This window comes from Dromaius novaehollandiae, chromosome W (genome assembly GCF_036370855.1).
Source record: "Dromaius novaehollandiae isolate bDroNov1 chromosome W, bDroNov1.hap1, whole genome shotgun sequence".
Taxonomy (NCBI): Eukaryota; Metazoa; Chordata; class Aves; order Casuariiformes; family Dromaiidae; genus Dromaius; species Dromaius novaehollandiae.
In genome coordinates this window covers 30202863-30228387 of record NC_088130.1, presented here as the reverse complement: position 1 = coordinate 30228387, position 25525 = coordinate 30202863, and the positions used below count along the sequence as shown (strand labels likewise).

The 25525-nt window shown below is 39.0% G+C and overlaps 1 protein-coding gene across 9 annotated transcripts in view; it reads right to left on the bottom strand.

The window, feature by feature from the left end:
- The window catches only part of LOC135323485 (E3 ubiquitin-protein ligase Praja-2-like), a 136101-nt gene that overhangs the window by 18689 nt on the left and 91887 nt on the right, over nt 1–25525 (bottom strand). For 4 of the 9 annotated variants that reach the window (XR_010385816.1, XM_064500780.1, XM_064500785.1 and 1 more), the window contains exons 1-3: nt 22355–22495; nt 4714–4914; nt 986–2048 (exon numbers count right to left, since the gene is read on the bottom strand). Coding sequence is in view for 8 of the 9 variants with exons in the window: in XM_064500780.1 (XP_064356850.1) it covers nt 986–2048; nt 4714–4912 (1262 nt within the window). In the remaining variant the exon portion in view is untranslated. Of the gene's footprint in view, nt 1–985; nt 2049–4713; nt 4915–6779; nt 6820–21842; nt 21977–22354; nt 22496–24637; nt 24699–25525 lie in introns of those variants that run through there. The other 5 variants (XM_064500781.1, XM_064500784.1, XM_064500782.1 and 2 more) reach the window with 4 other exon arrangements.

Below are 25525 nucleotides of genomic sequence, written 5' to 3'. Positions count from 1 at the left end.
GTGTAATTTGCCAAAAAATCAGGCAGAGCAATTTATCCCTCTTCTGCATCCTCTCCGTAAAAATAAACAAATGAAAATCCTAATGAGTATTAGCATGCTCTAACCCTAAACAAAATGATTTTTTAGCAAATAGATAGCAGACTCCCAGCATATTAGTTTTTCACTGTATTTCTAAAAAGCTGCTTCAGCATCCCCAACTCGGAAGCATTGCAGACCACAAGTATTCTACTAATGCAACATTTGAAAATAACATAGTGAAAAAAGCTTGGCAACAAATGGCAGTCTGAAAATGCTTACTTTTTCCCCCTTCTCAGGTATTACACCTACATTTTTGTTTAGTTTCAGAAAACACTTCCATGAATTCCTGCCTTTTTTTAATGCTCACTAAAGTGTCTATGGCAGTAAAATCGGACATAAATATTTAAAATTAAAATATATTTTAAAGTTTCACTCATGGTTTAAGATATTTCTCTATAACGAATTCTCTTGAAAACCAGATGCTGTATATTAACTACCAGGGTGTTGCATCATACAAAACAGACTCCAGAGTGAAAGCTAAGGTTCCAGGTGACAACAAGGTACGCTCACATGACTACACCTGTACACAGTAATACTACACAACAGCAACATTACATCTATATGGAAGTATTAACAATCAGCATTCCAGTAACAACCCAATCCTTCCCTTATCCAATTCCTACGAACCAAATTTCAGGGGTTTTGTATAGAGAAGACAGACATCAAAGTCATGACAGTGGATCAGAAGAATGTAAAGTACGATTTCTTTTGATTGACTTGGGAACAGATGAAGGAGAGGAATTGAGAGGAGAAGTTGGCATCTTGTTATATCATCATATTCTGAAACTGCTTAATTTCTTACTATGTCCCATATCACTTTCCAGCAAATTATTCAGATTAGCATATTATTTTACACATACAGTGTGTAATACAGACAAAATACACAGACAAAAAAGTCAAATCTTACCTGTCTTCATCTTTGTGGGACATTGAGAAGTGTCTGCTGCAGTCTTCAAACTCATCCCAGAAAGTGTTATCATCTAACACAGTTTTTCTTTCCTGAGCAGTTGCATTTTTCCTTAGGTCTATTTTTGCATTCTTCTGTGTACCTTCATAGTCTCTTGGGTCAAAAAACATACTGGAACTCATTTTTTCTTTGCCATTCCTCAAGGCACACTCTGCATGGCCATGATGGACTTCAGCAATTTCACTTTGCCTCCTAGAACTGCTCTTCTCTTCATCATCATTAGGGAGAAGCTTTTTTCTATCCAACGGGTTTGTAGGATTTTGTTTTCTAATTTTGGGTCTCACTACCAGTTCAGGTGGATTCCCTTGGTCAGTCTTTCCATCACTGACATTTAATTCATTACAAATAGGGGTCCTGATTCCAACATCCACTATATCTTTTGTCTGTTGTGTTTCACAACTGGCAATACTCAGGTTATTTTTCAGTATGGCGTGATCTTCAGCAGAAGATTTTTTAAATGTCCTGTTGTTTTGATGGGCCAAGTCTGAATCTCTGTTAGAGTATCTCACTAAAGGCACTGGTCCCACTTCTTCGCAACATTCCCTAGAAACGCTTCTGTTAAGACTGGATAACCGGGACTGTAAGTCAGAAAAAGACTCTACACCTTTTTCTAACTCAGAAAGCATGTTATCTAGTGTTTCCTGAAATACACCTGCTTCTTCTTTTGCCAAGGAAAGATTACCTTGGCCGTCATCATCCTCTCCATCACTGCTATCTGGCTCATAAGAGTCAATGTTTACAAAAGCAATTCCATTCTGGCCATTCAAATCATTACACTCTCCAGAAGCATATTCTGCAAGGTCCTCGGAAATTTTATCAGGATTCATAATGCTCCCTGACATTTGGTTGCCTTCCAGACTGTAAGAGACTAGAGAAAATGGTGAAGTGTTTGTCTCAAAAGTTTGGCTCGATACAGTTCGACAAACAGGTGCTCCAGTTCCAACATTTTCTAACAAAGGCTCATCCGATAAATGAGAACAAACTTGAACCAATGGACTGGAACCTTTATAGAAAGTTGTAAGAAAGAACACATTGGAATAATCAAACACAATAGCAATGTTCTCATTTACAACATCTGCTCATGAAAAAAGGATAGTTTATTGGGATTGCAGTGCAATTTGATAGAGAGACATTTGGCAGAGATGCATTGATTCTTTGCTAATATATTATGCTTTCATTTTTATAAACTAAGCCCATACAGACAGATTAAATTATTCAGCTCAGCCTGTGATAGCAGCAGAGAGCAATATTAAAGAAGGAACATGTTCAAGAGCAGGATCTCTAAGTTGTTTACATGAAAAGAAATTCTAAGACAAGAACAGGAAACTTGGAAAAAAATGCTGAAAGATTAAAAAAGCTCCAACATTTCTTTCTATAACAAAAATCAGACTATCCACTCTTTAACTGGCTGAACTGTGCCTCCTGCCACAGTAAGATAAAGCCGTTTATTGATACTATAAATTACATACTAGTAGTACTATATTTTGTACATGCCACTATGAATGCAACTCCTTATAAGGAGAAAATAATAGCAGAGACAAATGTAGAATTTACAGTTGGCAGTTACTATCACTGCAAATTCAGTTGGCTTATTTTACAGTTGAACCTCTTGCATAAAGGGACAAACATCAAACCCAGCAACAAGAGTTAAAGTTAAAAATGTATACATTGCACAAAACTAATACTTAGTGCAAGTCACCTGTAAACTCCTAAGCAAAGTACATCCAAATTGTTTCCGAAAACACAATGGCTTGTGTAACTAGATGCAAGTACTTTTAAATTGTAGGCTGATATTAATACATTTGGGAAATTTAATCACAAGAGGAAAAAAAAGTTCTGAGCAGAGAAAAATTGAGACATGCATGATAAATGAAGGCACTCCATAACGCATATTTTAAAGAAGAGCCAGATGCAGGGAACCATATAAAATAAGTGTTCCATGTTTAAAAACAACAACACAATAAAAAAACAGTTTGCTAAGGGAACATTCCAAACAGATTCTTCAAATACACCTGGAAAACAGTGGTTGCATGAAGGACATATATATCACGACTGTGACAACTGCTACACAGATGCTTATAACTACTGTAGACCAAACATTTACTTCAAATTCAGCTTCTACTCTCATTTAAATGGCTAATCCATGTCTAGGTTGGTAAACTGATGGCACTGAACTTCATAAATAAAAAACATGAGCTGTGCCTCTCGGCACTAGGAGCCTGGCTTGTAGGAAACAATACTCTAACATTACAAACACTTCCTCTGATAAAACGATGAAGTTTCTTCTACCTATGTTCTGCGGTTGCTTACACATATAAAAGATGTCAGGTCAATTGGGAGGGGAATAGACAGAACATTTTGGTCAGTACCCGCCCAGCAGAAAATAAGAATCAACTTGGAGGAAAAAAAGGTAATCTAGCTGAGGGAGGAGGAATAATCAATCCAAAACATTTCTCTCAAAATCTGGAAAGCTGTGATGCCAAAAAGAAAGACCAAATATAAAAAGAAAGGCATTCCGTTATTAGACCTAATATCAAAAAGAAATCAACACTCTTTCAGACTTTCCATACAAAAAAAACATATAAGGCAAGGAGATAACAGTCTCTATCCCATACATTTCTCGTGACTCCCTAAAATAACAGTATGCTCAGTTCTGATTCACTGACATAAAAAAGGTGGCAGCATCAGAGGGAGACCATAGGGAAATCTGCACAAGGGTAAGCACCAATTTACAGTAAACATTCCTTTAACTAAGATGCAAATGTAGTAAATATATGAAGCATAGATAACCACAAAAATGGTCAAGTTACCAACTGAAACAAAACCACCAAGAAAGGATCTACATCACATAATAGTCTCCAAGAACAATGGTATATGAGAAAGTTAAATCTACACTATGTTATCATCAAAAAAGAAAAAAGGAAAAAGTAGTTTTAAAATAGCTTATAAGGGAAGGAGGAAAAAATGCTACTTTGGAACATCTGAGGCTGTATCAATAACCATTTACTTTTTAACAGAAAATAACCTCATACAAAGAGATTGGACTGTTCATAATCCAACAGGCCATTTTGTGTCTCTGTATGAAATCATTCTTTGAAAGCTAAAGTCCTAAAAGACAGATGAAATTAAAATTTAAAGTTCAACATTCACCAAAAAAGCAGGGAAATGGTCCAACAGGTATAAACCAAAAAGAGAGAATCTTTAAGAGGTTATATAGCACTAAAGTAATTCCTGCTCTAGCTATACTAAGGTTGACAAAGGTACCTCAGAGAAAAATCTGGTCCACGATATGTAACATACTTATTAGTCTAGTTCTATTAGAGTGTTACAATAGGTATTTTCTTCCAAATGTAATTATGAAAGAATCATTTGATTTGAAGACAAAATAAAAAGAATTCTACAGTGTTATAATTATCTAGTTGGTTAGGACATATTAACTCTTTCAGGAATCTACTTCTTCAGGCAAAATTAAACAGACTACTATATTTACTACTATAATTTGCCTTCATGCTGAGTTTCACTTTATGAAACCATCTGAAATGCAATTTGCACATACTAACTTACGTGGCCATTCTCTCTTCCCTTCTACATCATTTTCTACGCACCTCCCATGCCCAAGCATCTCAGTTTGCAATTATATGGCACACAGCAGAAAGATATGCACGTACACAAAGACTTCTCTTTCTGAACATCGTCCAGTTCCAATCCTTCACATTCTCCACTGAGTTGGTGTCCATTCCTGTCTTGGTTGGTCAAAGATGGTCTAAAACTGACATAAGCATGTCTTCTTCCATATCTTCTACCTGTAATAGTCTGATAGCCTCCTGCTGGTTTGGGCCAGGCAGGTTTGCCAGCTTCTTGACCCATTGCTACATGTGATGATAAAAAACAAACAAGAAGACAAAAAACTTTGTATTAGACAACAATATCTCTTTACAATTCCCTCCCCCCAACAATTTGATACAGTTTTTTAAAGCAAGGGATTTCCCAAATCTCTTCAGTAAGATTTTGAGATTCAATGCTGACATACAGTTACTAAGAATCTGAAGTGCTCTGGGCTTATATGGTAGGAAAGTACATAATAATTGAAACTTTCCTCTATATTAATTAATATTGACCACCTCTCATCTTATCTTCATCCTAACATGTTTGTAGTAAGTAACAAGAAGGTTTTACAAAATAAAATATTTCTAAGATTAAATACAGACACCACACAACCATTCTTTTTTGAATGAGATACCTTTCTGCAAGTGGGTCTGACTTGCTACATATGGCAGCTTGCAATAAACTTTTGAAACATTGTAATGGGAAACCCTCAGGGTAATGCAATGCAAGTCAGCAGGCCCTAGCTAGCTTATGTCTGTGACAGGAAAAGTACAATTAATCAAACATATGTTCCCAAACAAAAAATCCCAAGTTCCAAGGACCAATGTTTTATTCTTTACCTTTGGGAATAGCCTTAGGCATGGCCATACAAGGTAATAACCCATGTATTGCTCCTATTACTGTAGCAACATCCCACCTTAATGGATCTTAACGCTTTTATCAAAAAAACACCAGGTAAAAACTACAGGAAAATTTGAAAAACAGTGGGGGAAAGCTGCCAATACTGTAATGAAGAAAGATTCTAGTCCAGCATTAATATCTGCTATAAATAAGCTAATACAAGAGTTCATGTCCAAAGGCTGTTGTTTGTGCAAATGCAATTAGAAGTTCAGTATTTCAGATGTTCAGTGGCTTTTCTGTGTTCCTCTAAGTCACTTTTAAACTTTACTAGATATGGAATTAACATAGTAGCTTTATTGCTCTTGAAAGTCACTAAACTGTGAAAAGGACAGCCGAAAGCCAGGGAAAGTATAGTCTGCAAGTATCAACCCACAGCTTTCTGAAATTCAGAAAAATGAGAGTAAAGCTTTCTTTTTCCTGGCTGTTAGGCTGGTCTTTTCACTACTTTTTAAGAGTGAATATTTATATACAAAGATGTCACCAATCAGCAGTTTCTTTATGCAACTTGGAATAGCATATCCACTAGTAAAGCTAGTACTTATAATATCCAGACTGTCAAGAAAGGCACAATTGCATATGTACCAACTCTGTAAGAGTTTTAAAATTCTTTTTTGAAAACTAGCATCACTGTTGAAGTTGTCATTTTGCTAGGACTGACATACAGGAAAATAAACTTCCTGTCTAACACAAACCATTCAAAAAAAAAAAAAAAAAGGAAGAAAAAAAATAAATGAAGTTTTTTTTCTCAGGGCTGTGCTCAACAGAAATTGCATAATCTCTTAAAGTTTTAACTAAAAAAGCAAATAAAAACCCACCTATTATAAACTATCGCTTCTACTAGAAGCTACAGTCTGAACAGCTTCAGGCACAAAACAACCTCCTACAAGAAAGTTTACAGAGCCTGGCACAGCAATTTTGAAAATGTTTGCTAGAAATCTACATTTTAGTGGAAGCTCTACAGCGAAAGTCTCCATACCTTCTGCCTGATCTTCCCTATAGAAAAAATTCTTTATGTAAGCAAGTCTCAAACCCTAAAGTGAGCAAAGGGTGCTCAGAATGGGGTGAGAGGAGACATACTACTGCTTTTCCCAACATGAGAACATGGTATAAAGAAGCATGAACAGTGGAATGAGAAACAGTGGAAGACGTAGGGCCACAGGAAGAATACAGGCAACCAAAGAAAACTATGTGTAAAATAAAATAACTGAAAAAGAGACTAAAACATTACCGTTTCATTCCCAGGTGAATTGGCAGCAGCAATGAAGACTCTTGCTGTGTTAAGTAAAACTTTCAAACATTTACAATTCAATTACTTAAAACTAATGTTTAAGTAAAGTAGAACATGAGCAGCCTTTTATCTAACATTGCCAGATTCGTTTCTGTGATCATTAGCCAAATTATAATAAACTGTTTGTTACACATACATTGTCTTACATCTCATCACGTTATATGTATTGCTCTAAATCTCCCCTAAAATGTGTAATCCCAGTTATCTCTTATTTCCACTGCTCTTCTCACACAGGGAATCTCTGCAAGCACTGCCCAGTTCCATGAACCGTGCAGTAGTTCAAACATATCCTTCACTAGCTGTGGTTTGGTTATACTGTCTCTTTTCACAGACTTGGGGTACAACTCAATAGAAACTTTGCAGAAAAAAATAAACAAAATTTGGTATCAGAAGCTTCTTCTCTCGTGCAGTTTGAGATCATTTACGTATAACTTTCATTCAGTATCTTGTCACATATTTATCCATACTTGCCCAGCCTGTATCAAACAACAAAAGCTAAAATGGGCAATTCACCTTAACTATACTACTCTTGCAATCTTTTTCAAGCACTGCTCCCAAGAAACAGTCTCTACAATTAACACAATAAAAGGGGGGGGGGTGGGGAGGGGAAGAGGGGAATATAGGGGAGGAAGACTGACAATTAATTTTCTTAGTCACCCAGTTAATATTCTTACTAAATCAACCAATAAGTCATGTTTTTTTCAAGCAAGCTCTGACAACTCTTAGTTTTTTACCGATTATCACAGGGCTGGTTAGCAGACTGCCAGAGGCAGCTGACAAATAAAGCTGACAATAAAGCAACCACATCCAAACAACTCACAGAGCAGAATCCAACAGTTGAGATTAGTAAATCAGCACTGCAGTAGAGAAACTGGCCCTCAAAGATGCCGATACAACTGGTTGAAACAAAAAAGGTAAAAAACAAAAACAAAAAACCCACAAACCTGCTTAATCCTTAATTTTAGTTCATTCTCCAAAACATGAGTATTGTTCACAAACAAGTATAATAGATGTCCACTCAAGAGAGTCAAACCCACTAAATCTGGATGTTTTGTTTTTCAAATTGAGGTTCACAGCATGCAAAGACTTTAAGCTGGGTGCAAGCCACTACAGCTTTTTGTTCCAAATAATTATTCCGCATATAGCCTACCTCGTCTTGTATTTAACTGTTTTAAAAAGATATATTATGCAGCTGTGAGCACTAAGAAAGCTCTGAATTTCTATGCCCTCAGAGGCATTTATTAGACAAAAAAAATAAGTTTTTTCATCTTTTACTAGAAGTTTAAATAGCACATTTGGATTAACAGAGACTTAATTTCTATCTAGATACAAATCTCAAAATAAGGGAAGGAGCCACAAATCTACTTGCCTACATGCCTTTTGGCTACTAAGTCGAGGCCAATCTATATGCAGTCCTTCAGGCAATCAAGTTCCTGCAGCTTATAATACCCTCTCTCAGTTCTTTCTCCCTGGCTAACACAGCCTGAGGAGCAGGCATTGCTCTATCTGACAATCAGTTCGGCAGGCCTGTTCAAAATTTGCCCAATACCTACTGAGAGGATACAGCTCTGAAAAAAAGCAGACCAGGCTCAGAAACACTTTTATTAAAAGCAAGGCCAACACAAAAGAACATGCTTCCCACATTGATGCAACACACCAGTGATTGAGTAGGGTACGAGAAACAGGTCATTTATCCACTTTACAGGCTAATTTATATCCACACCTTCATCCTTCTAGAAGAATACCACAGTCACTTGAGTTTATCCAGACCTGGTTAAAAACCATGCGAGAGGGAGTGGCTCCTAAAAAGCACAAAGCATAAGCCATAGGTTAAGCAGAGACAGACCCAGGTCTGGCCTTTCTGAGGCAATGCTGTAATCACAGATGCACAGCACCACACTTCCGCTTTATCTCTACCAATACTGAGCTATGGATTCCACTCCCTAGAGCCAGCAGCCTATCGGCTGTAATGTTTAAAGCCTGGGAATTTAGACCCAAATCCATTTGACCTGCGTAACCAACTTGTCCCCTCACCCCCCAAAAACCTGTTTTTCTAAAAGTAGTACATAACCTTTAAAGGTTAACTATAGATGTACATACACATATGTTCACAGTCCAATGCTATAGCATAGGCATTTATAAATGATTCATTAATCACAATCCTACATATAAATCTCAAATCCTTTTAATTTACAGACCCAGACTTAGGACCACTACAGTCTCCTGTGCAGGTAGTTGATAAGTCTTCTGACAGGACTCCAATCCTCAAACACCATCCATCTAAATCCTGACACCTGCACTTACCCTTTCCCTCATTATCCTTGATTCTCCTATGTCCTCTCAATTCCTTCACATTCTGGAAACTAGAAGGAAGAGAATCAGCTTTCTGGGATCAAGAAATGTCACCCTACATCTATGATACTACTACTCACATGGTTAACCACCACCCACATCAATGTAAGATACCATTATAACCTCCACCTGACTTTTGAATAGGGCAATCTGACTGCAACAAAGGGAGGCAGGTTTGTCATACTGGTGGTTCTAAGAACTACTGTGAACTACTTGGATAGCATCATTTTGTTGGAGCAGCACAGAGTCTAGTCCACAGAAGCAATGGCGAAAATAACAACATTGGAAGAGACAGATCTGGGAACAGAGACATCAAAAGGGCTAACTACTAGTTTTTCTCTGTGATATAACAATATACTGGCCACAGAATCTCTTAGCAACTTAAGGACCTACCAAACCTTAATTAAGAAAATGAACGCATACTAACTACACAGGCAGCCTGTTACACACACTGTTCTCTCTGCAATTACAAAACATAATTGTGGACAGTAGCATAGAAGACTTGTGAGAAGGGAGGCAGACAACCTTTTATACCTCACAGGTTCAAGTCTGCAAATAATTAGTATTCAGATTACAGACTAGATTTTGAAAATACTGAAAGGTTCCATTTCCACCTAGGTAATGCACAAGAGATTGGCAAAGATCTCTTTGTGACACTTTTGGCCAGATGTAATATTAAAGACTGGGCACTCGCTATTTTTGATTAGAAAAATCTTAGTTTATCTAAACAGTTCTGAACACCTTTAATAAAATCTTGTCTCTTTTGCAAGAGCTGAAATACTGAAAGCCTTCCCTTATACATCTAGCAATTTTCAGTTTAAGCAGAAGATAACCGAGTTTCATAACTCCCACCGAAAAAAAAAATCCCATAACCCTAGAAACCTCACAAAGAACATTTTCCGTTAAGCATTCTGTCCGATTTACATGCATCTTATTTTCACCCAATTATGTCCAATTTAGTTTGTTATAATTCACACATACAGTCACCACCTAGAGCTATTATATATGTAATAAGGAAGAGAGTAAGAGTGGCAACCCTAAAAAAGGGAAAAGGAAGAATTCCTGCCTCAGTTCATGGTGCCCAGGTGGGACGGCCCTGCAACACTAGCCCCTCCCTTATACAGTCTCTTCATTTTCCAACTCCAGGGCTTTTCTCTATTTGAACCCAAAGGGTTTATTCAGAGGAAGAGCAGAACAAGCTTGTGTAGCCCCTTATCTGATCGGAATCAACTGTCCACATGCATAACCTTGGCTCATGGCACATGTGATATCCTATGAATTAGATTAACACATTTATTGAAGCCCACAATGGTCAGCATTTTCTTTCCTGTAAGTGTTTAACGGCTAATCAAGTCATCCCATATCTTCTCACTGAAGAGCTCTTTCACTGAGGATTAAATGAAAAGAACTACTACAACTCCAGATGTGCTAAATTTGAGCCTGCACTCTATAATCAGTAAACTATGTGGCTTCACCTAATTTCTCTTACTACATCTCACCCATTGGCTCTACCAACTCAACAGTTAATTTCCATTAATCTTTGTTCGCTGTAGCTTCCAACTTTTCAAGGCATGTAACAGCACTGACCAAAAGAATCTAAATCAATTTTTTTCTTTAGGCTATAGTATGTTGCACAGATATGCAGTAAGGAAAATAAAGAATATAAATTCTTACTGGAATTTCTTCAATGTACTTAGTTTCACTCTTCTAATGGGCTGATAAAAAAAATTTATGTTTAAACAAATCTATGTTTGAATTGCTACAGATTTCTGTTTCAGAGGTGTTACTTCCTTCCCACTGGCCTTTAATATTTACCTTCCCATTACTGACATCATTGAGCAACAGCACGAAAACCTGTATCTTTTATTTATAAAAAAACTGCACAAAAATGTAGACCTGTTAAAGATATAAAAGCATATTTTCAGCTCAGAATTGTGGATTGCTTGATGTCAGCTGCATGTTCAGAACACAAAACACATTTGCAAATTGGTGACCATGCAATACTTAAAAGACGTTCCATGGCTGGTTCATTTTTAGGGGAAAATTTTGGCTCCATTAATAATTGGGAAGACATGGAGAGACTCTCCAAAAGCATTCCATAAGAAAAAGAAACAAATGAGAGTTTTTTGACCAAGCAAGCCAAGGAGGAAACTATATCACAAAGGAACCATAACTAGTTTTCTATTTAAAGAAAAAAAATAAAGCCCTGCTACACTGACAGTTTTATCACATTAAAGGCAGGCAGAGAAGAAATCATTGTCACTTTTCACTGTTTTTTTCCTATTCCCAGTCTTCTTACTTCATGTCAAATTCCCCAAGCATATGTTGCTGTGACAACTCCCAGAAGTGACCATTATGATTGACCAAGATGAAATACACCACATTGCCTCCAAGAGTAGAAAGCCAAATCTATATGGCATCAAAAAGAGTGATTATATGATTTTTCATTGATTCACAGCACTTCATAATTAAAGAAACTACTGAAGTATCTTATCTAAACATCATCCATCCTTTACATCACAATTCAACTATGTTGTCTCTAAATTAAGCATAGTAATTCAGGTTTAACAAAAAACCTAACTTGTGTTTGTCTTATCAAAATTACAAAACCAAAACCTAGTATTAGCTAACTTTAACTTGAGGTCATGTAAACACCAAATAACTGCCATTTCCTCAGTAGTTTTTTTCTGACAGTTATTCACTCTATTAAAACAACAAGGAAACCAAACCAAACAAACAAAAAACCCACCCTAAATCCAGGCCTAATTTTACATTCAAATTTGCCTGTTCTCAGATTCCAGCTATTCAATCTAGTTGAAAATGGAACAACAAAATCAAGAGCATTTTAATGGCTGCTGTTTTCTGCTACAGACATTATTTATTTATTTATTTTAAGATAAGCAAAGTGACCTTCAAATATGTCTCTATGAAGGTATTTTCTTCAATCCTTTAATAATTCATATTTTTGCCACACTTTCTCTATTTTTCCTAACATCCTTAAAGAAAAAAAAAAAAAACACGCATATTCTGGTCTCAATCTCACCAACACTTGACGAAAGTAAAAACAATCTCTCCTTTACACCTACTAATTACAGAAGCCATTTTCTGCCACAATGTAAGAACAGGCACTCATGCTCAAGGTTTTAAAAAGGAATGCATGTAATATTGACACAGTTACTGTTTTCCACCTTACAGTCTTAAAAGGTTTACTTATGTTCTGAGGAGTATAACCATGTATTTGTACTAGAAAGTATTCTGTTCAAACTGGTGAAACTTAAAAACAATTCAGGTTCTTCATACCCTCTCCTTTACCCAGCTAGTTCCGAGTCATCATTAAAGCATACCCCAGACAGTCCAGATAAAAGCAGGTAGGAGAATCTTCACGTTATCTTTTAAACTATACTAACCAATACTCTGCATCTGTACCCAATGTTCCAAATCTTTCTCTTTCCTGGAGGTATTTTTGGAAGCCTCCAAGAGCAGAGGAATTAAAAAGAAATTTGAAATAGCATGGAGAACTTCGAGTTTTGTAAGCACCAGTGTTCAAGAAGGTGGAGAGATTCCCCGTTTCATTTGACAGGAGAAACGTGCGAAAGAAGAGAAGTATTTCAGTAATTTAAGACAACACACCTTTGCCATCGTTTCCCCCCTCCCCCACTATGGGCAGATTAACACCAAAATTATTGATATGTTTTATTATGTTCACAAACTTCAAACTACATACATTGGCAGATTTGCACTAAGAACAATGAATTCTGAGTTAGAACTTACCTTCACTGACCGGGATTTACCAAAATCTTGGAGAACCATACTATAAGTAAATTAAATATTTTTCTAAGGAATCTGATGTATTGATTTGAAATTTCCCTCTTCAAAGCCTTCAGTTGCGCAGATGACTTTAGATTGCTCACCACGTTATTTGAGAACCAAATACTGGTTCTTTCCACAAGCAGTATCAGCTCAGATGTACATTAACAAATGGTATATGCTTCAGGGATTTATTTATCAGGCTTTAACTATTGTTTATTTGCTTCCAGGTTATTCTGTAGTCTCCTTTAAGCATATGAACGCTTAAAGTCAATGTTTTTACTATAGCTCCTTATCTTTGCTCCAGGCTGCAAGTAGCTTGTAGTCCAAGTTTAATAAGCTGGCAGGCTGGCCTTCCATTGAATTCACTTTAAATGAAAATAAACCTCCTTTTTTTTGGTTCACCTCCCAGATTACAGACACTGACTACTTCATTATGACTGAAACAGCAGCTGGTTGCATCTTAGAGCAGAGTGACTAATTGTCTCTGGAATCCCAATAGCTCTAAGTACCCTTTCAGTAAACACAAATCATGTATTTTCCACTGAAGGCCTAGCTTCAGAAGCACAGTATAGACAATTTAAGATATCTGAATGTTTTTGTGAAGAAACAAGATGCTTGTTATCACCTTGCCCACTTGAACTGCAAAGATAATTCTGTATTTAACATTATCTAGAGACCTAATAAAAATACTAATCACATCAAATTTATACTTTATGAAGCAGAAAAACACTGTTGGGCTCTTCATACTTAGTTGAGTTACTCCAAAGTGAACTCATAATTTAAAATTACACATACACATTTGGTGTCAGCATGTTTATACTTACCACATGCTACTGGCCTGATCCTATCAATTTTGAAATAACCAGAGTCAATGCTAGTGACAAAGTAATGATACCAGGTGGTCATACACCCTTGCACATATCCCCCTTCCCATGCACCTTCCAGCCCTGTTCCCCAGAGTAAGGGCATGCTATCTGCACTATGTGCCTTTCAGCTCCAGTCGCAGGAAGGTGAAGAAGCTAGAATCAGGCTGTGCTTGTCCCTCTCTCCCCAGCCAGGCTGGAAACCATAGTTGCAGCACACAGTCAGACAGCTGGAAACAGGGGAAAAGAAGGCGGCGGTTGTGTATTTCTGGGGCTGAGGGGGAGGTGAGGGATTTGATTCCAGCACACCCTCCCACTGCAATTTTGATCATGGGCTGAAGTCCCAGTCTCCAAAGAATATCAAACCCTGGATGAGTAGTGAGAGTTGCTCTTTGGGAAGAGAGAGGAAGCGGCAAAAGCAAGATGAGACCTCCAAAAGGATCCCATCTCCCAGAAATTTATCAGCATTCTAATGCTTGGTTATAGTGTTTGAAGCCATATTTATTTATTTACTCACTAGTTGTGCCTTAAAATGAATAGTTAACAGTCAACACTTTATAGGATAGAAATTCTAACATGCTGCTTCAGGCAAAAAGAAAAGAAGTTTCCTATTCCACTGGAAGAAGTCTGAAGATAAATTTGAAGCAGGCTTGTTGTTTCTATTTTTTCTTACTCATGAATGCAATTTGTCTTACATAGCTCAAGGCCATAAACATACTGAAGTGCCGGACTGTGTTAAGTTAGCAGACACCCTTGGATCTGCCTGAAAAGGTAATAAACAAATATAAACAAAAATACTATTAACAAACAAACAAAAAAAAGGTTCTCCACCTCCACACACATACATTTTAACACAGAAGTCCCTCATCCCCAAAACCAAGATCTCTAGAAAATAGTCTGACACAGATCTGAATCTCTTCCCAAATGCCAGAAAAGAAGGTAGAAACACCAATGGGATGTTTAAACTGAGACCAGCTTCCTTTCACTTCAATACTAAAAGGTTTCCATTTTTGATTATGTAGGTGTTTCTCCCACAGTTTTGCAGTTGTGTGCATTTTGTGCCATAAACATAAAACTTAAGTTCTATGAAATAGGAAAGAAAAAAAGAACTGAAATATTTCAATCTATTAAGGCACAAATATAAAGAGCTAAATTTTCACATTAGTGCATTAGTCAATGTGCAGGTTAGAAAGAAGACCATTAATATTTTGGGCATTGTTTTTGTATCCCAATCTCAATTAATGACATACTATAATCAGCACATATAGTCACAACTCTGTCCAAAACATGAGAGATTTTACCAAAGACTTCAAAGGGAACAGGTGTTGGCACTACACAAATGATTGTCAGTTCAAATATATGCAAGAAAGAACTTAAACACTTGCCTTGAATGAAATACGAAAAAAAGAGCAATTAATATTTAGTAACATCCTTAAGAAAAGAAGAAACAGATTTCTTTCAAGCCCAGAACTTCTTACAAGTTGAGCCCAGGCAGCATCTCTCATGTAGAGAGATCTGATCAGGTGAGCGGGAGAAACCACCATCTTGACACAGTCCCTTTCTATCCTTGAACGTCCCTCTACAGTTCAAGATCCCACATGGTTCCTTGTTCTTCACCAAGTCTCCTCTCACTGACATGAGTTCACAGAAAACACCTACACCACTGTCTGTCACCTGTCCAATTCAGCCAAAGAGCCAGGGTTAGGTGGGCTTGCTCTGACGCAGCTTCAGCTGTGGTTACAACAGTCGGCAGTCAAGCTGTAAACCAGACTGAGTTAACTCAGCTTTACCAAATCCCCTTCTTTGAGGGGCTATTCCTATTTTTATTTTCTAAAGCTAGATCAGCTCAATGGATAGCTGCATTAGCACAACCAATGCGGTGGAACAGAGCCAGAAGCGAGCAGCCAGAGGCAGGACTTGCTAAGCAAACTCTGCTGACAAAGCCCCTGCATTCCTGAACCACGGACTCGTTCTTCACTGAGCGCTGATCTGTAATTATTCTGGTGCTGATTTTTCACCATCCTCCTATCACGTAGCTGCTCCAACCTCTTATTAAGCTTCTACATTATTTCTGCACTGACTTAATCCGATTTTAGCCTTTTCTTCCCAGCTCTCTTTACTTTCTTTCACAAAACTGAAAATTGTTTAAATGCATCACTTTCCTCTACCTTGACTTTGACTCTACTCTGACTTTGGTAGGACATGAAAATCAGTCCTACGAACTGCCAGCTCTGGCTTTCCATAATAATTGCTCTTCCAGCCTTTATTCTGAGGAATATCTATGGCAGAAACTCTACAATAAATCTCAGTTCAAGAGAGAGGGAAGATTAAATAAATGAAGTATTAAAAGCCTTTAAGGTATTGTGTATATGCCATATGTATTAACCAATTAAGAACAAGACCCATCCTCCCTCACTCTCCCTCAGAAAACAAGCCTGACAGCTTTAAAAATAAAAAGCCTAACATAATTTTGCCAGTGGCCCTTAGAGTGATATGTTCTGTTAACACAGAACACTATTAAGGGTTGACAATTATCAACTCAAACTTCCTATCTTTCTCCTTTCCCAACAACAGAATTTTTGTACTAAATTAAGGGCACAGAAGTAGTAATTTTTGATCAACTGCTTTTTAAAAGACATTCAGAAATTTCATCATTATTTTCAGTAAAACATACACTTGTAGACTCTCTACCTCCTTTCTCCCTCCCACTCAGATTACTACTCCACCAAAGAAACAAAAACAAAAAAATCCCCAAATCTTTGTCTGATCTTTTCCTTTTGCCTATTATCTTCACATTCTGATTTTCATTTTCAATTCCAATTATTTTCTAGAGAAAGATACATATCTTTTTAAGCCTAAAGATGGCAAATAGAAGCTGGTAGTATAGAAGAGCTCTGTCATTTTATTTAGTTTAGTATACAAGGTTCCATTCTATTGCTGCCAGTGCAAATGACCTCAACCTACTTCAAGATGTTAGAACAGTCACTTCCTTACCCTTGATAAATTCAGCAAACACTAGATGACAACATAATTCCAAAGTGGAAGTTCAGGTACTTGAAACTCTTACATGATAAAGAGATGCAATGAAGCAAAAGATCACGTCCAAGGACTTATCTTTGTAATTCATTATCATCTCTCTCATCTTAACACGTTACCCAAAACATGTAGTTAACCCTCAACCCCAACCAAAGAGTATGCTTTTTAATATCTTTTTTTCCCCCGAAGAACATTGAAAACTCCTTAAAACACCTTTTTCTCTTTGCAAATATTATTCTTTATATTGAATACAATGATAACAAAAGCCCCATCTCTGATCCAAGTGACAGACTGGAAGACATACCCATCATATTTAAGGACAATGTTGGCTGGGCCTGCAAGAATTTTAAAGCTTAGGAACAGAGAGCAAAGCGATTTTAACCCACCTGGGAAGAAAATGAGACAATTCCCGAAAGAGACATGCAAGATATTATTATGGGTAGGAACAAACAACTGAGCCAATTACCAAAGGGGGCTATGGTTGCTCTACAGAAAGGCAGTTTAGGATTATAGTGGACCATAAACTGAACACGAGTCAGTACTTCCACTCTGTTGTGTCAAAAGGCAACACCTACAAGACATGCAAGGTAACCCTTTTACTCTGTCTGAGATTGTTAAAACTGGATCTAGAATACTGCATACAGTTCTGAGTACCTTACTTCAGAAAAGATCAGTCTTAAATTGCAAGAAGGAAGATTTCCTTGGCATTTGGAAGTGACATTAGGGAGACGTTTCTACCTGTAAGAATATTGTATCATTTAAACAGATTGCCTGGAGAGGCTGAAGAATCTCAGTCAGTGAAGCATCCTACAGAATGGGATTCAAACAAATGCCTAGTGGGAGAGTCATTGCGACTCTAGGCTGGTATAAGGGAAAAGCTGGATAACTTCATAAGGGCCCTCTGAGACCTATTTTTGGTGACTTAATTGTTCCCCAAACTAGCCCAATAGAATGTCAGATATTTATTCTTGTACCATGGCCTGGAATCGCAAGCTTATAGCAACGGGGTTCATGACATTCTCAGCTATGCTGGGGGGAGGAGAGGGGGATCCCAACCACTATTTGCTTGCTTTCAAATAACTTTGGAAAGTAAATTGCAATTCTTCTACTGATCAACTTCTGTATTTATTATTCCTATGCATTTTCTAATCTTATTTCTTCTAAATTTCTAAAAGATTAATGATCCAAATGCTACATGAAATCACACCAATTTTACAATCGCAAATACTTGAATTTTTGTCATCTCCTTTTAAAAACAACAATCTTTCATTTAAAACCCCTTATCTCAATCTTGGAAATGCCATACAGATCTATTACCTAGAAGTCTAAACTAGTCTTGTAGATCTCTGACTCAAAGAACTGCTTAGTGTGTTTAGCTATTTTAACATGCTTCAAAGGAAAAGGTTCTTTGATTTTTGTTATGTTTACTCACCATTTCAAGTGAACATGAAGTATTTTTACTTCTTCAACATTTTAACAATAGACCTTAGCAAAGGCAGTGCTACAGCTAGCTGAACACACTAAGAAACCTAAGTTAATTTATTTCTGTTTTCTGTAGTGTTTTCTTACCGCATATCAATAAGACTTTTTTAAACCAAGCACCTTTCTACATTTTCCAAAAAATTACAGTTTCACATCTTCTAAAACCAGTTGCCCAACTTTTTTTGAAGCTATGTTACCTAGCTACAAATACCTTGTTTACCAAATCTGTGATGCAGACTCACCTATTTAAGATGCTGTGTTGATTACAAAGCCACTAACACAGCAGGCCTGTTTGGGGTTTTGCTAATTTTTTAAATCATTTGAGTTATGGAAACTTATCCCTTGATTATTTCAGAATTTTCACCTCTGACAGCTGGCAGGCAGGGAGGAATATTTGGGTGTAACTGATTATCAATTGATCTCCTGAGCAAAATTCTAGATTGCTGTTTATCACCAGAATCAGTACTGTTTCACTGTACTCTACTTTTCTACAGTATCAGCCAGCTGTCCCATTCCATACCCAATACAATCATCATTGTATTGTTTTTTTCTGCACAATACCTAGCACAGATGGACTGTAGATGTTACAGCAGAACTTACGGGTTTTTTTAGCATCTAAAAATCTTTTGGGCCATGTTTTAATAATTACATGCAAATGTGAAAAGAACACGCACATATGTGCAAACTGGAATTCATTTTGCTTCATAGCCACACATGTAGTTAACTTAAACACTGTACAAGGGCCTAGTATCAAAACACCATGCTTGAAGTTTATCAAATTTGAAAAGCTATTATAAAACGACTTAGCATGATTAACACCATTGGCAGCAGGGCCACTACATACTTCCCTCCACTGCAACACATAAGCGTTTAACAATTCATTCAGCCACATGCTCCATCATCTTTGCAGTGCATTCAACCCATTACTAAAAGCTTGTTAGCAATTACCTCAATTTCCAATATAAACAAGTAACAAGGTGTTTCACAAATACCACAAAACAACCAACCAGATGTGGCCTTTAGGGGAACAAAGGTTCTTGCAAGAGCTACCACATTTCACACTTCAGCAGCTCAAGTAAGTGCCCATATATTAAATGAGTAAGCCATTACTCCAAACACTTCAGGATATTCCTGTGATAAACAGCATAAAGTGTGTTTCATTCAGGTTAAGGCTATCAAAACCCACAAAAGCCAAAGTTTCAAACTTCGGATGGAACTTTCTGGGCGTGCTCAGGCGAAGGCGTCGTGTCAGGATACTCGAAATACCGTGTGCCTGTGCCTGCTGACACTCTGAACAGACCGCCAGGGTCAAGGCTTTCCCTTCCTACTACATTTTGGGCTGTGCTATTTTTAATCACTTATTCAGACCAAGTTGTTTCTATAATGCCTTGAAACTACTTTCAAGTTAACCAACGCTTTTAAATACATTTGCGAACTGAAGTAGAGGCAAAGAAGATTTTTTCGGATCTGTTCAAGTATGCTACTAAGTATTTAGATGGAAGGCTGGCCCGAGCTTCATTATAATACTGCAGTGGACTGCGTCAGACTTTTTCAGCCCTATCCATTAAAGGGCAGAGGGACTCATTAACATATCAGTGAATAAACAAATTAGAACAAATTTATTTCTGATACCTTTGGTTTGTTCAAAATATTATTCAGAAATACTATGATAAACCTTCAGTGAAGTGTAAATCTTGTACTCACAACTTCAATTACATTTGCAGCTCCAATTATCTCAGATGCCAAACAAACGCTACTTACACTGCGAACTGTAAGTCAGAGACTGTCTTTCCTATAAATGTATTGTGCTTAGTACAATGGGACTGTGGCCTCTACTGCTGTAGAGCACAGTAATAATTTTTGTTTCATTCACGCCTACAAAGGCATAAGAGACAAAGAACCAAACCAAACACAAGCTAGCAAGTACTACGGATTACATATAAGAGAAAGTACTTTATAAAAACGGTAACAACGTCAGCTTAACTTTTTGCTGCTAATGTACAGCAAGTACTGTGATGGATATCTAGTACATCATATCAATATTTTTCATTTGCTATACTAAACTGCTTTTTACAGAAGTAAACATTTCCATGGGAGCAGCCAATTAACCAGGGCAATAATTAATAAACATGTATTATTTTGATGAAGATTTGATCTATCAAGAACTTCTGCACACTGCTTTCATTGCCTTGTAATTCACTGAATTAGCAATGGAAATAAGAAAATAGACAAAGATCACAAAAAGTGAAGCAAGTCTATGCTTACAGAAAGTTAAGTTTGATATGTAAGGCTTCCAAGATTATTTCCAGAGAAAAATTCTGAGGAAATATTAACGTTTCCTGATCTTACATTTCAATGTAATTTCAAACTCATGATTTTTCTAAACAATTTTTCCAGACACTTTCCTTTCTTTAGTAGATGAGCAAGAGTGGGAAATCAATTCTGTGCAAGTCTGACTCAGCTACAAATAAATACTTCTTACATACATATGCTTCAGGATGCCAGATACAGAGGTAAATATGCACACTTCTCTTAAATGAAAGTCACCTCTATAAAGTACATATTCTTCATGACTTGTGTATTAGCAGAGAACAGTAACAGAATCTGAAAGCTCTTTATTGCTGTAGGACATCATTTATTTTTCCCAGACACGGTGTAACTATTTTTTCAAAAACTGTTCCCTTAAATCACATAGGGACGTCTACCCATGAATACAAATCAAGAACCACACTGAAACAAGTGTCTGAACATACTCAAGAGTATAGACAAAGGCCCTAAATACAAAGTCATAAGCATCCAAGATGTCCTATAAAGTACTCAGTATCACAGTTATGATACCAGCTAGGCTTTTTATATCTTTCTGCACTGTGAAGATTCACACATTATGTAACAGATATATAGTCTTCATAACAAAATGTTAATTCACTTTCAGTATCCAGTCTAGTGTCTTGAACATATCCGCAGTGCACAGTATCTTAAACGATCCCAGTTGCACTGCAGTCAGCTCAACTGGACTGTGCCTATCTGAAGACAATCAGTTCAAGCAAACATACAAAAGGGGCAATGTTAAAGCGCACAAACTAAACACCCTCAGGGAGAGTCTCATCAATGTGTAAAACCCATTCTGAGGGGTATAACTACAGTTCAACACATTTTCACTTCTGTGTCTAAATTACATGTTTTTGGTGACGTATCATAACAAAGCTCTGGAGAAAAAACAGATTCACGTGGCCAAAGACAGGTTCTTTCTGTCCCCGAGTACAGGGGTGATTCTGCTTCCAGCTCTTTTCGACCACCTCTCTTCCAGCCAAGGGGCTGCATGAGGGCTTCCTAATCTAGCTCAAGCAACGCCAACTGGCTGACTTTAAATGTGGGCATGGTCACACCCATCTCATTTTGTCTGAAGTACTACAACAAAACCTCAACCCATGGCGCTGACAGGACTGCTCTCAAAGGATACTCAGGTGGGAGCGCAGGACGAGGAGGCGCGGTCCCCCTGCGTACTAGCGGCTCCCCCCCTCGTCCCCCGAGAAACTGAGTCACCTCCCGTCGTTGCGGCAAACCACAGACCCCTCTGACCGCCAAGGCCGACACCGCTCCGTGCCCGCGCGCCCTCCCCCGCTCCCCCCTACAGCCTCACCCCAGGCCTCAACCCGCTCCCACACCCCGCCGCCGCCCGGGGCCGGAGGGGCCTCTACGCCGGCCCGCGCCCCACCGGCCCGCCCCGGAGGGCAGACCCCAGCTCCGCGGCCCGCGCGGCCGCCCCAGGCCCGCTCGCAGCCGGGGACCGCAGCCAGGGCCGCCGCCGCCGCGGCGAGGCGAGGCGAGGCGAGGCCCTGCCTGGCTCCGGCTGCTGCCCCCTTCCCCCCGCGGCCGGGGGCGGCGCGCGGGCCCGGGCCGAGCCCGGCTCCCCGGACCGGGCCGGGCCGGGCCGCTGCGGCCGGGCGCCCCCCGCGCGGGGCCCGCACTCACCCCTCCCGAGCCCGCGTCGCCCGCCTCCCCGCGGCCGTAGCCCGGCTCCTCGCAACCGCCCCGCGGGCGCCGGCCGAGCCAATCCCGTCGCACTACGCCACGGGGCGGCGGCCAATGCTCGGCCACGGTGAAAGCGGAGCGAACAATCCCGGCTGCCCGGGGGCGGGAACGCGGCGAGGGGCGCGGCCCTCCCGCCCGCGGAGGGGCGCCGGAAGGGCGGGGGGGCCCCCCAAACGGGGGGCCCCGGGCTGGGCCCCGCGTGCAGGCGGCGGCGGCGTTGTTCCGAGGCACGGCGCGGCCCGGCCGCCGCCCGCGGAGCCAAGAGCCGGGCAGGGCCCCGGCTGCGCCGTTGCCGCGGCGCTGCGGGCCGGGCCGTGGCCCCCGGGGGGGGCAGGGCGGCCTTGCTTTGCTCCAGGTCTCCCCAGGGCGGAGGCCTCGGGGGCGTTAGTTCCTCTGCTCCCGCCGCGAAACTGTTTTTTAACTCCGTGTTGTTAAATGCTAGAGCTTGGCGGTCCTTCCCGTCACTCAGACGGCATCATTGAGGCTGATGTACGGACTCAGAGGAATTTAAAGGGCAGAGGTACAGTTAGTCCCACCTCCTCCGCGCTACCGGGCACATGCAAGAAGGGAAACTAAGACAGACGCCTCCTCAGTGACAGGTTGTATCTAGCATCTCAGACAGCCAGTGACACATCCTGCAGTTTGCCAATGCTTACTATCACCATAAACCGCTACCGAGTTGAACTGACCTGTCTGCTCCCCTAGAGTAACGTTTCTGGATTTCAATTTTCTGGCGTTTATTTGTTGTTTGTTGCTGAATAAATTACTGTTAGCCTTTTAATCGTTTAATCATGTAAGTGCATCCCTGGGCTGGCAATTTTTATCTCAATTTAAAAGGCAATTTTACCATTCAGAGACAGGCAGAAAGCAATTTTACATGTTGCTGTGGAAAAATGGGAAAGAGTGACATACAGGACAAAGATTTGCACACAACTCAGGGTGATATACATTGTACCAAAGAGGGAGATAAGCAAAAAGACATATCCCGTACAGAGCAAACAACGACAGGGACAGAGTGAGGGAGAGGGAAAATGATAGCCTTATGTAAGGATATATAGAAAAAGCGCAGTGCAATGTTCTACGCATACAGAAAGCAGGAAGAGAAAGGCATAGCAATTTGCATACAGACGTGGCAAAGACTATACCAACGCCAGAGAAAACATGCTGCAGTTTGCCTAAAGCAATGAAGCTTAGTTCAACTATTACTTTTATAAAGCTTGAATATTGTTTTTTATTAATACGATTATTTCATTCCTCAGAGAAATGTCTCATCATCAATGTCCTTTAGAATATTTTAACTAGCACACAATTTTATTATTCAGCACTTTTGTCAGCATTAAGTATACTTGCACACTGTTCCAATAATAAACAGAATAAGTACAAAAAGAACTGAAATAAAGAGTATTCCATGATGGGATCCTGGCATGTTTATAACTACAGCCAAAGTATTTTACTCATCCACTATTTATCACTGTGTTTTGTACATGTTATACGGGCAAAACATAGTTAGAAATGAATCCTTTACAATGACATCTACTAGTTGAAACATAAAACCTAAGACTGACAATAAACTTCAGCCCCAAAGAAGAAAACAAGTTGATCTGTGAACACTGAACCTGATGAAATTTGGTTTCTCTGAACGTATCTCACATTTCTACTACTACCTAACAGCGATAATCCCTGGTAATCCATGTTTTTATGACTCTTCCCCTCCTGTTTTACAGTACCAGTCCAGTTCTTGCTCCTTGGCTCCTCTGCCCTTCTTGTAATATTTCCTGCAATTCTTTTCCATGTCCCTCCCTTCATTTCAAGTGACACAAGAGACAACATATATTGTGGCTCATTACTAGCTTTATACGTGCTAACAGCTTAGCCAGTATGTGTACGCCAAAGGCTGGCCAGGAAACCATATAAAACAGTTAACTGTACAGTTCATGCTCAACAGAAGTGCTAATTTTCTTTGCTCTCTCCTCTGCATAACTGCCAATTTTCACAAAACTTACAGAGATCTAATTAGCACTGAGTTCCCTCCTTCTGTCAATTTTTTGTTAAAAATAGCTAAAGGTTCAAAGGTATTAGGAAGGAGTGCTGATAGATGTTTAGGCAGACAGACTGATGCACAGACAGTCCAAATTCAGATATTTTGAGACAATGAATTATTCACAAAGACCGAGATAGGTTAGTGTTTGCAGATTCCCTCTACACGTAATAGAGTTTACGTACCTCAGCAGAGGATACGGCTCTTCAAGTTAGGCTCCTGTTGCAAATTACCCTCTACGGAGCCTGCTCCCACACACTGATATAAAAGGAAACAGGAGAAATTAGCTACCTTAAGGTAAAATTAGCCTCTGTGAATATTCTTCTTGGTGCAGCAACCCAGTGCTCAATGGAAATATAAGAAGAGTTTTGTCAGAAACTGTCGGTCTGAATAGAAGGATACTACCACTGTGCAGACATCAGAGTTTGTAGCCTCTTGCAGAACAAGAGTGAATTTTTCCTGTAAATTTGCTCTATTGACTGCTGCTTCTATTTCACTAAAGACATAACCCAAAAATCTATCGAGTCTAACAGTTTCTTTCTAATGAATTTAAAGTGGTCAGATAAGGCACCTCCACATCAAAGTATACGTACTATCATTATTGCATTCAAAAGACTAAACATTATGGCAAATAAATATATAAATAAAAAGATTTTTCATGTGAACAGTATATAGTATATTTAAAGGAGACGCATTTACAATGCACACTCTGTTTTGCAATCTATTTTGTAATATTTCTAATCTTGGTAATATTCAGATCAAACTTTTTTCAGCAAGCCAAACTGTAGCTGCGTGTATTGATGCTGTGCCACATAAGAACATACCAAAGAGTGTCACCTCTTTCCCTGATTTTAGATTATTAGGTTTTATAAGAAGAGAGGAATATTATGATCATCAAGTCCATCCTCCTTTACAGAAGAATTCAATGAAAAGTACAAAAGAGTACTGAAAGGCTGTGATGGAAAAAATACAATGACTGATGTTCCTGAAACAACATTCTATTGCAAATCTTAAACTGTCATGCTTGTGTTTTTTCTTGGATACACCCCATTCTTAGTCTATAAGTTTTGTCC